Raw genomic sequence first — 16,693 nt, 5'->3', positions numbered from 1 at the left:
AAGAATTTCTTGGGTTTTTTTTTACTCTTCCACTAGGTCTCTCGTGTTCCATTTTAGCCGCCTTGATTTAGCCTTTACATTTCTTATTACACTCTTTGTAATGCTTGAATGCTGCCAATGACCCCTCAGCCTTATATTTTTTGAAGGCCTTTTCTTTAGTATTAATATGCATTTTTTGCGTTTGAATTTAGCCACCCAGGGTTAAGTTTTGCCCTTTTAAATTTATTTCCCTTTGGAAAGCACTGGCCAATCCCTTTGTTTAGTATGCTCTTAAGTACTCACATTGTTCCTTTGTTCCCAGGGTTCTATCCCATTGGATATTTTCTAGCAAAGAGCGCAGTTTTGGGAAATTGGCTCTTTTGAAATTCAGTGTCCTTATATTACCCTTGTGTTTCCTAATACTATGAATAATACTGAAACTAATTGACCTATGGTCACTGTTTCCAAGTTGCCCCGTATTTCTACATCCATGAGCAGGTGTGTATTGTTGGTAATCAGTAGGTCAAGTACCGCATTGTTCCTTGTCGGTGCGTTCACCATCCGACCCATAAAATAGTCCTGCAAAACATTTAGGAACTGCCGAGCCTTGGCTGAATGCGCGGTTCCTTCTGCCCAGTCTATATCTGGATAAAGTCCCCCATTAATGACATTTCCCATCCTTGCTGCCAATCCAATCTGAAAGGAGATCCGCCTCCCCCTCCTCCCTCAGGTTTGGGGGGGCCTATAGCATACACCCAATATTACTTTCCCCATAGCGCCTTCCCTTTGAAGTTCTACCCATAGGGATTCTGCCTCGTCCATAGCTCCATTATTAATATCATCCCTCATATTTACCTGTACACTGTTCTTAATATACAGACATACCCATACCCCTCCCCCTTTTTACCTTCTCCATCTCTGCGATAAAGGGAGTAACCCTGAATGGTCGCCATCCAATCATGAGAGCTGTCATACCAAGTCTCTAATCCCCACAAAATCAAAGTCCTCCTCATACATCAGCAGCTCCAGCTCTCCCATCTTGTTGGCCAGGCTTCTGGCATTAGAATACAAACCTCGTAATTTTGACCGGATACATACCATATCCTTATTTGAGGTTTTTAGGCTGCTCTTGAGATTTTTCACCATACCCAACTTGGATTTAGGAAATCTGAACACCCTACTGCTAATGTCCCCATTTGTGCCCGCTGAACCTTGCTCCCCGCTGGCTAATTCGACATCTGTACCCCCCCCCCCCCCATCACCTAGTTTAAAAGCCCCTCTAACTTGTTGGCCATCCTCTCACCCAGTACGGTTTCACCCTCCCCATTTAGGTGCAATCAGTCTCTACTAAAGAGCCGGTGGCTGACTGAGAAGTCGGCCCAGTTCACCAGGAACCCGAAACCCTCCTTACTACACCAGCTCCTCAGCCACTTGTTAACTTCCCTAATCTCCCGCTGCCTCTCTGGTGTGGCTCAAGGTACAGGTAGTATTTCTGAAAATACTACCTTGGAGGTCCTAGTCCTCAACTTAGCTCCCAAGTCCCTGAAATCGTTTAGGACTCCATCTCCCTCTGCCCAGGTCATTGGTAACCACATGTACCATGAAAGCCGGGTCTTCCCCAGCCCCACCCAATAATCTGTCCACCCGATCCGTGATGTGCCGAACCCGAGCGCCCGGTAAACGACAGCTCACAATCTTTGTGACAGATTGCCCTGTCTGTCCTAATGATTGAGTCCCCTACCACCAGAACCTGTCTTTCCTTTCCCTTTCTCCCGCTCTCACTGGAGGAGTTCTTCCCCTGGCAGCTAGGGGGCGACGCTCTGCTGCAGCAATGCTGGTCCCTGACTGGTTTCCCCAACACCACGCACCAGGGCATATTTATTGGGGTGCTCCAGCCCAGGTCCTTGCCTTCTTCCCCTCCTGTCACCCATCTACTCTGCGCCGATACCTGCACCCCTGTATCTCCGCCCTCCTCTGTGCCAGGCCTGGCCTGCACCTGTCGGGTACAATCCCAGCTCTCCTTCAGTATCGAGAGTCTTCTCAGTGTTGCCAGTTGCTTCCCTAGATTCAGGACCTGAGCTTCCAGGGAAGCAACGTGCTCACATTTTGTGCAGCTGTATTTGCCCTCGATGTACACCGAAACGCATCTCCACACCCGCCAGGCATTGTACCCACTAATCTAATGGGGATTCAGTAATTTAAGTCTGTCCTGTGTGGCTGTTTTCTAGCTTCCCAACTCTACTTTCTTACCCTCTGGTACTATTCTACACCCTCAGTCAGTCTTCAATCTCAGTCACCAGTCTTACTTACCAATCATGTGTCCCTTTAAGCATGACACTTGACGGCAGTTCCTGACAGATTCCTCCCTCAGATGGTCAGTCTTCTTCTCTGCTCCCGCCTCCCTCTGTCACTTCTTGATCAGCCTCTCCTCAGCTCCTCTTCCAGCCAATGTTGGTATTGTATGTCTCCTCTGCTCCCCCTGCTCTGTCGGGGGAGGGGGGGGGGGGTACTCGCACCGCCTGCCACCAGCTATTTCTGGGAGGGGGGGGGGGGTTTAGTCGCACACACACTGTTTTCAGTCACACATGCGCTTCTCACAGCCTCTGTTCCCGCGCTCTGCTCCGGTCCGCAGCACAGCACCAGTTAATGTGAAGTCTCATAGGGGAATCCGCTGATGAGAAAAAAAAAAAAAAAATGAATAAGAGTAATACAACCTGGAGTGATAAACTTGAAGTGGAGGGCTCCACAATAGGGATCCAGTGTTGCAAGGAGCCACAGTGCCAGAGAAGCAAGGAGAAAAGTCTGTGCACAGTAGTAGAGGTACTCATTGTAGGCAAGGAGAACCAAGTCCGTTTACTGTGGCAGAAGAGCTCAGTGGTCATTTCAGGGGGATCACAGAAATGCAGCTCCATGATGTTAGCGATACAGAGGGAAGACGAGGTAAGAGGTGCTCTTAACACCGGGCCTCCTGGTGCTCCAACCAGGCAATGAATCTTCAAAAAAGTTACCGTCTTCCCCCTCCATCCAGAGACGAGCAGGAAACATGGCGTATTTCAGATGTTTGATTTGGAGCCTGCCTTTGGCTTCAATGAAGGTCTTGCTTTTCCTCTGAAACTCATCTGAAAAATCCGGGAAGATTGCAATTAGGCCGTTGCCAAAGGGGAGGTTACCCTTTTCTCTGGTCAGTCGGAGGAGCACATCTCCATCTCTGTAGTTGAATGTGTGTGGTGGTGCCCCCTGAGACGGTGGTCTGCCCGACAGCCGATGGGTGCGTTCCACTACAAAAGGTGGGGGGAGGAGGCTTCACGGCCATAAGTTTTTATAAGGAGTTGCTCCAAGAAATTAGAGGGGTCAGAGCCCTCAGCCCCCTCAGGTAAGCCAATTAGCTGCACATTGCAGCGCCTCAGTCTGTTCTCCATGGCCTCCTGTTTAAGTAGTATTTGGCTAACCTGTAGTTGTAAGCGATTAGAAGTGGACTGCAGAGGGGGCAGGGAGTCCTCTACGCCACTTATCTGCTGTTCTGCCTGTCACCCACTCCCTGAGCTTCTCCAGATCCTGTCTGACCAGTGAGATGTCGATTTTAACCTCTTCGATTTTAGAGGTAAGGGATGCCTGACAGGCTGAGATGGCTTCCAAGACTTTAGTGGTGTCAGCTCCTGTTGAACTCGCCTCCACCCCGTCTCGGCCCAATCTTGGGATAAGGACTCCTTATCCTGGCGGCGGTATTTATCTAGTTTTGCTAGTGTGTCTGTAGGCTTCTTCGGCAGGGACATAGTGGGGCAGCGTCAGGGCTGTGTAGTGATCACAGGGAGCTCAATATCTGATCTCGGGGGTGCAGGATTAACGGTAGCAGTTTAGGCTGACGGCACTCTGCTTACCCACGTCCCCCAATTTTGCACTTTTAGAAGCTGTTTATATTAATGTTCAACATGACACTTCATATGCATTCACAGATATTTTAATGTTTTTTCTAGCGCTGCATTTTCTGAATTATTTCACACACACTTACAAGGGGAGTTAATAGTGCAGGCAGCTAAACACACAGTATTTCACATAGTAGCTTGCAGGATCACCTATTAATATATGTAATGCTTGAGAGGAGTGATCAGAAATTGCAGAACTATTAAAGAGGGTAAGCGCATGTGGACATGCTACATTTTTGGCAGTAGTCAATATGAAACTGGCATGTTACATGAGGCTAGTAGAAATCAATGTCCCTACAACAAACAGCTGAGGTGCACACAACATATACATCATGCAGAGCCCGGGCCACAGGGGTATAGACATGGCTTTTTAGGTGTATCTCACTGTAAAATTAAGTCAAGACTACAAACTGCCAACTGGAAACAATGCTCTTATAAAGAGACATTACCTTGCTTTTTTGGCTGAAAGATCTGGAGTCTGGCTCCTGGATGAAGGTGAACTTGAAATTGCAGATACATTTTGTGTTCTCTTTCTTTTCTACAAGTCAAAGAAAAATTACATTTATTGTTAAAAATTGTGTGTAGTTTACACTTTTCCCAAACCGGTCCCCAAAACTGGCTATGCATAGGCAGATCTATAGCAGTCTTTTACAAAACTCTGAAACCTCCAAATACACAAGCACCAAGTGCTTTTATTTTTATTGTGATGCCCTACTTTACTGCCATGTGCCCTCCAATGGGCAAGGGTTTCAACCCAAAGGTCTGATGTGTCCTAATAAACATTTGGACAAAATTGGTGCAATGCTAAATTAGTGCCAAGTTCTCTCAAACAGTCAAAGCAGACTAGAAGGCAATGTCCCCACCTCGGTGATCAAGTCCTAGTACTGCCCCAAGGTTTTAGTTTAACGCTTAGGGCAGGGGTGCCCAACCTTTTGAAGAGAGGGCCACTTAAGCAAATTGGTAACCGGTCGCGGGCCACAAAGAGCAGAGCAGGCGGATGACTGGTCCGTGTCCACTCTGCATATGCAGAGCAGACGTGGACACAGCCCACTACTCTATGGGCCCTCTGATCCAACGCAAGGGGACGGATCCCCTTCTGTTTTTTTTTTGGCGGATAGGAGGTAGCCGGGTGTAAAACGTACACAAGTCGGTTTACTTCTGCCGCTCCATACAGGTGAATGGAGGGCCCGATTGTGTGAAAGGGGTCCAAGACGGATTTCGCACTGACGCAGTGCACCTGTGGCTTTCTTGTGGGATAGCTGCACTTTGCCATGGACTTCTATCCTAAACCCGCAGGTAAAAACAAACAGTCTATGGCTCAGTGCAGGTAACCGGCAGGTGCGCTGTGCTGCATCTGCCGATGAGTTCGAAAGCAGCCCAGTAACCCCTGCAGAGGAGATATGCCCAAATATACATTGATTTTAGTAACTATACCTTAATAACAGTCTTCCATTCAGGTATCACCCGCTGTTGTGGTTGCAGAGTGCATTGGTATCACTCCGCCTATGACTATGGACTATATGGTATCACTCCGCCGGCGCTATACAGGAAGCATCGGCTTATGCAGCTCTGCTTTACAGCCACTTGCTTCCTTTATCACTGGCTTCAATCACAACACAAATGCTCCAAGGTGGTTGGTCGCTAACCCGCAATCTGGGTTTACCAATCCGCCATCCCAGACCAGGAGGTCAAATGCCACATGTGGCCCCCGGGCCACTGGTTGGGCAGCCCTGACTTAGGGTGTCCATACATATTCAATGCCATTTCACAACAATCCAAGATTTATAAAAAAAGGGGCTTGCAGACACTGTTGCAAGGATCTTCTGGGGGGAAAAGAACTTTTGACAGGTTAGAAAACCTCATCTAATGCCAAACGATTACAGCAACCTAGTAGAAGTGCCACAGAAGCTTTTTAGCCCAAACATTTGAGGATTTAATACCTGCAGGATGACTTTGCTAGAACTGTAGGAGCTGGTGATTGCATTGTGAGAAGACATTGCAATTCCATTAATTGCAGAACTACTCAATGAACTGATTGAGGAAGTACGGGACCTTTTGTTGCTTGTGTCTTCCAGAATGTGTGAATTGAGTCCTCTTTTTAAGCTGTCTGGCCTAGAGAGCACAAAACACAAACATCTTGTTTAAAAAAAAAAAAAAAACTGGGAGTGCTTTATTGAAAAAAAAAATTACAAGACAAGTAAATGTCAAACAACAAATCACAATCAACGTGGGAATTAAAGAAAACATATGCATACAGTGAGGTAAACTTGGTATACAACAACATAGTATAGCAAGAACAGTAATTAGAAGTCCCTGAAAAGGAAAACATTACAATTGTCAAGTAACAGTAGGAAAACTAGGAGCAGCTGAGGTCCAGAGGGGGGAGAGAAAAGGGAGGAAAATAAATGGGGCAGTGGGGAGGAAGATGCAGGGGAAGGGAGGGGGGGGGGGGGGTAGAGAGGGAATAAATGAAAATAAAATGGGGGGGGGGGGGGGCACGGACCTCTGGAATCAATCAGTAGTCCAAGTCCAAACCTTGTCATATTTACAGGGGCAGCCTATTCATGTAGGTCAATTTGTACATGGGCAGGTCCATATCTACCAACTTGAGCCAGGGCGACACAGTAGGAGGAGAAGAGGGGGGGGGGGGGGGGGAGGACCAACTAAGCAGTATGTCTTTTTTGGCATAGTAATACAAACATCCAGTTTATATGTGATCAAACATTAAGCAATTCATCAAAAGACATAGAATAGTACTTTTCAACAGCAGTTTATTAACATGTACTGTGTGTCAACTTTGGAGTCTTCAAGTTTTTTTACACCAGTTACTTACTCCGTCATTGGAATAAAATTACAACGTCCATATCAACCAGAGGATTTTTAAACAATGCATTAGAGTTGGCTATTTGACTTGATACATCCATGTGCCCAGCATCAAGGTGGTAACAAAAGAACCAACATCCTTCTGCCCAGCATCAAGGCGGTAACAAAAAAAAAAAAAAAAAAAAAAAAAACACCACAAAGCATACCTTGTGACTCATGAATACATAGCATATAGCATTTTCAGAATTTCAAAAACCAAATGCTTGTTTATGCAAGGCAAATTGCCTTTTAATTCAGTCATTGTAGCAGCAAAAGAAAAAAGGGCGAAGTATCAGCTATTGTTAACCCATCAGAAACATGATCAATTTGGATTGAGGGCATTGAAAGGAAGAAGCACCTTAAAAAAAAAAAAAAGGTGCACCTATACCTTACTGGACTATAAGTGTCGGTTCACACTTATGCGATGCGGGAAGGCTGCGAATTCGCAGCCTGTTCCCGCATCGCACACGCACCCCAGGCAGTTCACACTGCCATATGCGATACTCTGGGGGTGTCAATGTAATCTTAACGACACCCCCAGTTTGATCGCATATCGCAGTGCGATCGTGCAGTTCGCACAGGATCGGATCGCACAAGTGTGAACTGCTGTGCGATCCGATCCTGATGCGGCTGCAAAAATGCCTCCTGTGCGTGTTTGCTGCGGGTGCGATGCGAATTTAGCCATACAAACTGTATGGCTAAACTCGCACCGCACAGCCGATCGCATGTAATGTCGGAGCAGTGCGCTCCGACATTACATGCGAACCCCGCACACGCAGAAGTGTGAACCGGGGCTCAAGAATTTACACATTTACACATTCCTAACAGTAAAAACTTTTCAACAAGACCTCACTGATTGTACTGTGAAGCAATTCACTAGCAAAGAACCTTTAACCACTTTAAGCCCCGGAAGATTTTACCCCCTTCCTGACCAGGGCCTATTTTGCGATTCGGCACTGCGTGACTTTAACGGAAAATTGCGCGGTCGTGCGACACTGTACCCAAATTAAATTGACGTCCTTTTTTCCCCAGAAACAGAGCTTCTAACATTTTAGGCCAATTTGTTTTCTGCTACATATGTTTGGTAAAAAAAAAAAAAAAAAAAAAGCAAAAAAGCGTATTTTGATTGGTTTGCGCAAAAGTTATTGCGTTTACTAAAGGAAAGATTGTCATTTGTATTGTTTGTCATTTTTTTTTTTTAAACGAGTAATGGCGGCGATCTGCGATTTTTTTTTTTTGCGGGACTGCGACATTGCGGCGGACATATCGGACCCTTGACTGATATTTGACACTTTTGGGGGTACCAGTGACATTACTACAGTAATCAGTGCTATACACATGCACTGTTACTGTAAAAATTACACTGGCAGGGAAGGGGTTAACTTTATTTGAGAAGGAGGGGTTAAGTGTGTCCCTAGGGGCATGTTTCTTACTGTGATTGGATGTGACTTGTGATGCAACAGCAGAGATCTACGGACATCGGGTCTGCCGCTCACACGGGGGGGTCCGTGCAGGAGCACGCCTCCGGCGGCGCTCGCTCCCTAGAGCCTCACAGGCTAGCGACGTAGTCCTACGTCGCTTTGCCTGCGAGGGGCTGACTTCCGCAGTAAATTTACTGTGGGCGGTCGGCAAGTGGTTAAGGATTAAAAGAAAAAAAAAAAAAAAAACCCTGTAAGACAGAGGCATAATGAGCTATTAGCTCATTATGAAATATTTACCTTCGAACGAAGCCCCCCCGCAGTGCCGCCCACTCAGCAGTGACACAGCCGACATTTTTGGCTGTCCAACCTTATTATAGGCTTACCTATAGGTACAACTTACAGAGGGGGGGGGGGGGGTTTACAACCTCTAAGTTCACCTTTGCAAAAAAATAAAAATGCAAATTTTTGCAGGTAAATAATTAGCATGTGCAATGCAGGGTTCTTGCAGACAACCTGTGTAAGCGGTCTGTTGATACCTCGTACGAGCAGGCAGTTACACTGACACTAAGACTCAAACAACCTAGATCCGTCAGCTGTATAGGATTTGTCTGATAGCTTTAAAAAAAACAAAAAAAAAACAGAAGGTCTAGTTCCACTTACTTTGAGACAAATGAAGGCAAAGTTCCATTTAGTAAATGATACTCAAATGAGTCTGGACTTCCACTGCTGGCTTGCCTCCTAAATGGTGTGAATTAAAAAGGATACAGACAAGCATGTTTTAATTAATAAACATTGTTTTATCACAACAGAAAATACAAAATTTAAACAGTGCCTGAAGGCACCGGAAACAAATTCTAACTGATGTTTTGCTATAAGTTGTGGAAACATTGTGCCTTAGTGCAGGGGATATTTGCATTTCACTTGTGACAAAACCACAACAGGCCTGTATGTACTTTTATCATAAATCTTCAGACATGTCAGCTTGCAAAATGAAGAAATGTTTGTAAAGTATGCCTTTCAGATTTTTTAACAAAATATCAATACCGAGGAACCATCAAAAAGGTTTTATTAATTAACCCCAATCCAATCCACTGATTGGACTGTTTTACAAGGCGAGGGTTTACAAAGGCTTTAAACAATAGTGACCGAGGTCTTTAAAATACAGTTAGGTACCTGGTAACTTTTTCTAAGAAGTCTTTTTTTTTTTAACATTGTTGTTTAGGGCAGGAACAAGTGCTCCCCTGGAAGACTTAGAAAAAAGTTACTAGGTACCCGTTTTCTCCAAATAGTCTTCCAGGGCAGCATAAGAGGAAGTACCAAGCAATACTTACTAGGGAGGGGATAAAGTCTGGAACATCTTGCGACCAAACATCTGGTCCTGATTGGACAGCTTGTCAATGCGGTAATGCCTAGCAAAGGTATTGAAGCTCGACCATGTCGTTGCCCTGCAGATCTGGTCCAGTGGTTCCCCAGCTCTTTCAGCAGTTGATTATGCCCAAGCCCTAGACGAGCGGGCCGTGACTCCGCTCGGCGGGGCAAGGTTGAAAGCCTAGTAGGCTGTCTGAATAGCAAGCTTTATTCATCTGGCTATCGTACTTTGAGGCCAGCTTTCCGACTCCTGCACGATGAATAGCGTGGTTTCTCACCAACATTTAGTTCTCTCAATGCAAGTTATCAGCATCTCCCTTACATCCAGCTTGTTTTAGGTGACTCTTCCTGCTAGCCATGAGTTTGGAATAACCACCTGAGTTCTGTGGAAAGTTGAACAGACTTTTGGTAGGAAGGCTGGGTCCAGAGTGAGGATAATTTTCTGTCAGAATTAAAAGTATGGTTCCATCATGGATAGAGCCTGTATTTCGCCGACAAGTTTAACCAAGAGCATGGTTTTTTAGTGTGAGGTACTTATCCAAACATTCCTCTAGTGGTTCGAAGGGTGCAGAGGAAACATTTCAGCACCGCAGAGAGGTCCCATGTCAGTTCTGCTGCATTTTGGGTCTGGATTTCTTCAAAGAGAAGGAATCTTCATAAGCATGTCTACCGCCAGCCTAACTTCCAGGTGGGAAGATAAGGCTGCCACTTGAACCTTCAACGTGTTATGGGAAATCCCCTTATCCGCTCCTTGTAGGAAATCTAGGAATGCAGAAATGCTCCCTTGTTGGGTTTTCCCTGGTTAAATCTGAAGACACATTTTTTTCCCCACTTTTTCGTAGATGGCTCTAGACACAGGTTTTCTTCTGGCTAGAATGGTGTCACTTTGCTAGACAGACCTTTGCTCTGTAACCCAACCCTTTTAGGAACCAGGCTGAAACTTTCAAAACCTTGTGGTTTGGGTGGTTGACTGGCCCTTGCGACAGGAGGTTTGCAGTGTCTGAAGTGTTAGATAAGGCTGAAAGTTGGAGATTTTTCAAGTGACTGAATTATGGTCTGAGGCCAATGGGGTGCAATAAGTAGCACAGTACCCTTGGCCTTTTGTACCAGCCTTAGTATTAGGGCAATTGGGGGGGAATGCATAGCATTGATGGGGAACCCAGCTTTGGTTGAATGCATCCACCCCGATGTTTCCATCCATAGGGTTTAGAGAAGAACTTTGGGAGCTTTGTATTTAATTTTTGCTACGAGCAGGTCCACCTCAGGCACCCACCAAACTTAGGCGATCCACAGAGATTTCTTTGTTCAAGGACCAGTTTGTCTTATGGGTTTTGCGGCTTAGGAAATCTGCCAGTGTGTTGTCTGTTCCCTTTAGATGGATCTGATGTTTCTTTCGCTCCATAACAATGTTTCGGTCAGCTCCATAAGAGGGGTCGATTTTGTTCCCCCTGCTCTGTTCAGGTATGCCACTTGTGGCATTGTCTGACAATCCTGACATCTTTGCCTTGAATCGCCGGTTGAAATGCTTTTAGCGCCTTCTCTACAGCTTTTAACTCCCTCAGGTTTAAGCATGCTTGGGACCAGTGGTGGTTCCATTTCCTTGTGCAGCAGTCTGCCATATGTGCTCCCCAATCTAGAGCGCTGGCATCCCTGGTGATCCCCACAGGCTAGGTCTGTCCATTTGCACCCTTTTGAGGTAAATTAGCGGCCTGAGCGACCATTGCAGTGTTCTTTTGATTGCATGAGGAAACAAGATAGTCACCTCTAGGGATGATGGCTTGCCATCAGGCCAAAATGTGATTCTGCAACGGTCCCATGAGGAGCTGAGCCCAGGTGAAAGCCAGGATTGAGGATGTCAGTCCCAATAAAACCATGTCCCGTCTTACGGTCATGAAATCGCCCTCTACCAGAGAAACTATCACTTTCTTGATCTTTATGATTTTTTTTCTTCTGTCAGGAAGATTTTGGGTCATTTTGGCATCTAGTATTTAGCCCAAGTATGTGACCCTTTGGCTTGGTGTTACCTGCTACTTCTCTTCATTCACTATCCACCCCAAGCCCTGCAGGTAAGAAATGCTTTCATGTAAATTGGCATCCAGCTTGTCTGCTGACTCAGCGAAGAATAGTAGATCGTCTAGATATAGTACTACTCCTATGCATTGCTGTCTAAGGCTTTTAAGGGCTTCTGCCATTATCTTTAAGGTGCTGAGGAGATGCCAAACAGCAGAGCAGTGCATTTAAAATGTAGCGTGGTAGCCAGGCCCTGGACCGCAAATCTTTGGTATTTTTGATAGCCCTTTCCAATCAGTACATGAAGATATGCATCTTACAGATCTACCGTGGCCATGAATACTCCCACTGGGAGAATATTTCAGCCGCATTATTAAATCTCCTGGACTGATGGAAGGGGCGTTTTCCCCGTGGCTTTTTGGATTGAGGAAACCTAGTTTTTGGCTACAGTTCTATGTAGGACAGTTTCCAAGTCCGGTCAAAATAGTAGATTGCCCGCAAAAGGAATACTACATTATCTATTTTAGGACGCATGTCCCCTCCCCAAGACTTCAGCCACAGGGCTCTCCTGGCTGAATTGATTAGGCCAGTGGTCCTGGGAGATGTCCTTACAGACTCAGCTCATGCGTCTGCTAGGAATGCTGCTGCTCTGGTTAGCGTAGGAATGGTTTTCACTAGCTCTTCCCTTGGGGTATCTAGTAGCTCTTGCAACTGTTAGCCAGCCTAACAGGGTCCTGGCAAAGCAAGTGGAAGCTATGGCTGGATTAAGGTTCGCAGCTGAAGCTTCCCAAGCTCTTCTCAGAAGTGCGTCTGTCTTTTTTGTCCATGGGATCAGTGAGTACCTGAGTCGCCAAAAACTAAATTCGATTTGTTTGCGATTCTGGCAAGGTAGGAATCTATTTTAGGTCATTTTGCCCAGGGTTTAGGGTCCTCTGAAGGGATATCGCAGCTGGGGTAGAGCTTTTCTGGTTCTTCCCATTCTCTTGACCAAGATTTTTCCAGAGTCGTGTACCAGAAATGTTCCGTTTTTTTTGGTTGCAAGACCTTATACATATTGTGTAGTGAAAGCTGTGCAATTTCTTTCTCTTTGATACCCAGAGTGTCTGCTATGGCTCTTCGTAAATTACATGTGTCCAAGGAGGAAAAAAAAAAAAAAAAAAAAAGGTACCCTCTGACACTGGATCTTCACCATCTGAGTCCAGGCCCTTTTTGGATTCTGAATCCGAGACATCTGAATGAGATCCCGCCGCCACTTGATCCACCTCATCCCTGCTGTAGAGGTGATGGGTGTCTTGCTGGTAGATGGGGTACTGGCCTGGCTGGAGCTCGCTGGGGGCTCCAGTTTTTCTATGGCCGGACGAAGAGGACCGTTCGTGCTTTTGATTGGAGTCATCAAGCATGTCTGAGGAATCCCTGTGACTCTTTAGCCACCATTTTGTTGATGCATTTTTGGCATAGTGGTTTTTCCATTCTGGAGGAAACCTGTGACCGCAAGAGGCGCATGCCTTGCTACTTGCCCTTTTCTCTTCTGGGGCATTTGCCTATAAGAAAACAGAAAAAAGACCCCATGGAGGTAGGCAGTTGCCATACACCACTGTGGTGAGGTAAAGACAGAAGTAACTCCAGAGTGCTCTGGCTTACCTTGGAGCTGTCCTGACTAGAAGGATCTGCAGGGTGGTGAAGCATCCGACATGGTCAGTCCCAGAAAAAGGAATCCCAGCATAAGGACCTTATACGGCTTCCTGCCCTGCTCCAGCCCCACCCCCATGCAGGTTGGACATACCTACATAGTCGCTTTCTAGAATTCTGTGGTCTCTTGGTAAAGACAAGTCCATTCACTGCTCGCATTTGTTAAACTTGTCAGTTTTGCGCCGCCACCCGGAAGCGACGTCAGCGGAAGTTCTCCGCCCTTTCACCTGACATCCGCCCTCCCAAGATGGCTGTGGACCAGAAAAAATGTGAGGTTCCGCCTTCACTGCCATCTTGCTCCTCCACCGCGAGGATGCTGCAGGAGAATGTCCTGGGCCAACCTAGACGGGCATTGCAGGGGGGAAAAGACCAGGGGGGGGTGTTTCCTAAACGCTGAGGTGGGCTGCACCCCCCACCCCCGCTCTACTTGCACACCGCCCAGAGGGAAAAAAAAAAAAAAAAAACCCTGTGGCTAGCAGGAACTAGCCCAGAAGATGCTGCAGTAATGCTCCAGGTACGGTTTAGGGGGAAGCCAGTTCGGCGTCTTTCACAGCTGGGGGGGGGGGGGCGCGAAATGGTGGCATACCCCTCAGTAGGGGTGAAACCTCAGGCGGGGGGCTAGCTTTGCACCATTGCGCTACCCCTCACCTTCACTGCCCAAGTTTCGGTGAGCTGAATGGGAAGCTGGCCAGGGAGCCTCCTGCAACATAGCACAGAGACTGGAAAAAAAATAACAGGTGTAGCTCCTAGTGGATGCTGATGAAAATCAAACTGAGGCAGAAGATATGACTGAAGTTTTTAAAATGGTGGACTATTGTGTAACCCGTTTCAGGTGGGAGGAGTCTCTCTCAGATGCTGCCCTGGAAGATTATAAGAGAAAAAAGAAAAAAACAGGGAGGCAGACACTTGGCCTTTCACAGTGCTCAAGGCCAGTTCCCAATTCAACCCTGTTGAAGGGCAGAATCTGAGCCACCGAAAAGTAACAAGGATGGACTTCGCGAACCGCAAACCAGGAAATGTATGCCTTCCAAAATTGGGCCATGCTCTGCTGGGTTTTTTTTTTTTTCGCCTTCTTATGCATCAACTGCAGGTAAAGGATTATGTATATGGGATTGTATGGTTGGGTTTTCTTTACTTTTTTGTTTATTGGTTGAGCCAGATGGACTGGTGTCTTTTCAACCTGACTATGTAACAAGGTTGGGGAGCGCAGCCCCCACACCAGGAGAACTCTTTGTTGCCCGACTCAGACAAAAATCACATTGTCCAGCGACTTGGGACTTGTCCCATTTGACCAGAATCTCCGTTTGAGAACTGTGCAGATGGAACTGCCTTGAAGGTGGACCCCATCAGGCCCCAACACTCACACGCTGAAGGGACGCCACTTGTGGACTCACAGGATGCAACTTCTGCAACTTTCCCAGAGAAGAAACCCTCTGGCTAGAGTTGAATCCAGAGTCAGCCCAAAATAATCCAATCTCCTGGTTGGAACCAGGGCAGATTTCTGAAATTCAGACGCCACCCGATCTCCCGCAAAGTCTGGAAAGTAACTTCCACATTGGCCATCAGAGGGGACGGAGACTCTGCTCCTGAGAGGGGGGGGGGGGGGGGTCGTCCAGGTATCCCAGCACAGCAATCTCCCGCTGACACAGCAATGTGAAGACAGGGGCCAACACTGAGGAATTGAGGAGCAGAGGCTAGACCAAAGGGTAATGGCCACAAACTGATAGGGCTCCATTCTCAGAGGAAGCAGAAGAAATGCTGATGCAGGGAGCAAAAAGGAATGTGCAGGTAGGTATCCTTGATGTCCAAATAAGCCAGGGAGCACCCTTGATGCAGGGACGCCACCACCGTCCAAAAGGATGGCATGAATTATTGCACCCACAAAAAACGGTTCAGGGCCTTGAGGTCCAGAATAGGACGAACTTGCCCTTCCTGGGAATCATGAAAGGCTATTTGTATTTTCCATCACTATTGGTCAACATGTAAACTATGCTCCAACTATTTATATATATGTTCATGGTCTCCTTACGCGTGACATAATCTGTATTGTGTACTTGCATCAAGTTTTTATCAATTTTTTCTTTGAATAAAATTCCACTTTTTATATATGTATTTGTCAATTCAGTCCATGAGGGGGCAACAAGGCCTATGGCCTTTTTTTCTATGAATTTTTGAACATGACAAATCCTTATTTATCCCTTTGATCTGAACTCTAGCCTTTTGGGAACCATGAAAGGGTATGAATAAAAACACACCCAAAAACATTCCGACACTGGAACCAAAACAATCAGCCCTAGGACTTGCAGCTGAGACCGGGGTAGGTCCACACTGGAAGGAAAGAACCTTTCTGAAGGGACAAAACAGAATTCCAGCTTGGAATTGGATACAAGGGCTTGGAACCTTTTTCCGAAGTCCCTCAGGGACGAAAAAAAAAAAAAAAAAAAAACTTCTCATGGGCTGAAATCATCCAGGGTAGTCCCAAAAAAGGTGCTTGCCCTGAAAAGGAAATGCAGCCAGATCATTCTTGGGAGGTGTGATCCGCAGACCAACACTTCAGCCACAAAATATGCTTAAGCACCACTGCCAAGCTGATAGCTTAGAGACTCACAGGAACAGGATCCAAAGATGCATTGCAAACAAACTGCAGACCCTGTACAAACAAGTCTGCCAGTTCGCCATAGGCAGGGGGGAAACCGGTCATCCCCCATGGTCAGATGCAAAAGTGTCACCCACCCCGCCCGTGTCTGAGACTCCCAAACTGAGGCCAAAACATGTCCCAATAAGGCACCAGCCATAGTAAACATGCAACGGCCTTAGAGATTCTGCCTGCCTGTAAGCTGGAGCCCTAAAAGCTGGGGAGTCTACCACCAGAAATATGGTTACCTTAGTCGACCTGGAAAATAGGGGCACCCACCACCGGTAGGAGCCTCCACTGCGTTAGACTCCTCAAGGGATACCAGACAGCAAACGGTCTTGGGACCACCAAGGGTTGTATTAGACGCACCCAGCACAGACTTGTCAAAAATAAGCTGGATAAGAGAAAACCGGATAAGACCGTGACAAACCGAACAGATATGGCCGCAGCAGCCTCAGCTGCATCCTCCAACATAAGTGACTCCTTCACTGACGCAATCAATGCATCTACCAGGGCCTCATGGCACAGCAGCCAGGGAGGAATCAGGGAATCAGTCAGGGAAACGTGGACTCAAGACCCTGTTGGTCTGCGGCTCAAGCCCCCGACAGCGGGCGCCGAATGAGTCTCACACAAAAAAAAAAAAAAAAAGGGGGGCCAACCAGAGCACCTCACTAAACCTGCCAGGGACTCTTCTCCAACCCCCCCCCCCCCCCCATAAGCTACCCAACTAGAAGGGGAATGGCCAAATTTCCAGTCGCCTGACCGCGATCCTCTGGGGACCTGCAACCAGCCAGGGAGCGTACAAT

The 16,693-nt window shown here is 46.8% G+C and overlaps 1 protein-coding gene across 1 annotated transcript in view; it reads right to left on the bottom strand.

Annotated features, from left to right (window-relative positions):
• Positions 1 to 16,693, bottom strand: part of POM121 (POM121 transmembrane nucleoporin) — a 77,035-nt gene that overhangs the window by 43,627 nt on the left and 16,715 nt on the right. Inside the window, exons 4-6 of the mRNA XM_082244499.1 lie at positions 8,846 to 8,923; positions 5,843 to 6,014; positions 4,352 to 4,440 (exon numbers count right to left, since the gene is read on the bottom strand). Coding sequence (XP_082100625.1) covers positions 4,352 to 4,440; positions 5,843 to 6,014; positions 8,846 to 8,923 — 339 coding nt within the window. The remainder of the gene's footprint in view (positions 1 to 4,351; positions 4,441 to 5,842; positions 6,015 to 8,845; positions 8,924 to 16,693) is intronic.

Source organism: Pelophylax lessonae (assembly GCF_965119305.1).
Source record: "Pelophylax lessonae genome assembly, chromosome: 2".
Classification (NCBI taxonomy): Eukaryota; Metazoa; Chordata; class Amphibia; order Anura; family Ranidae; genus Pelophylax; species Pelophylax lessonae.
This window is presented reverse-complemented; position numbering and strand designations above follow the sequence as displayed.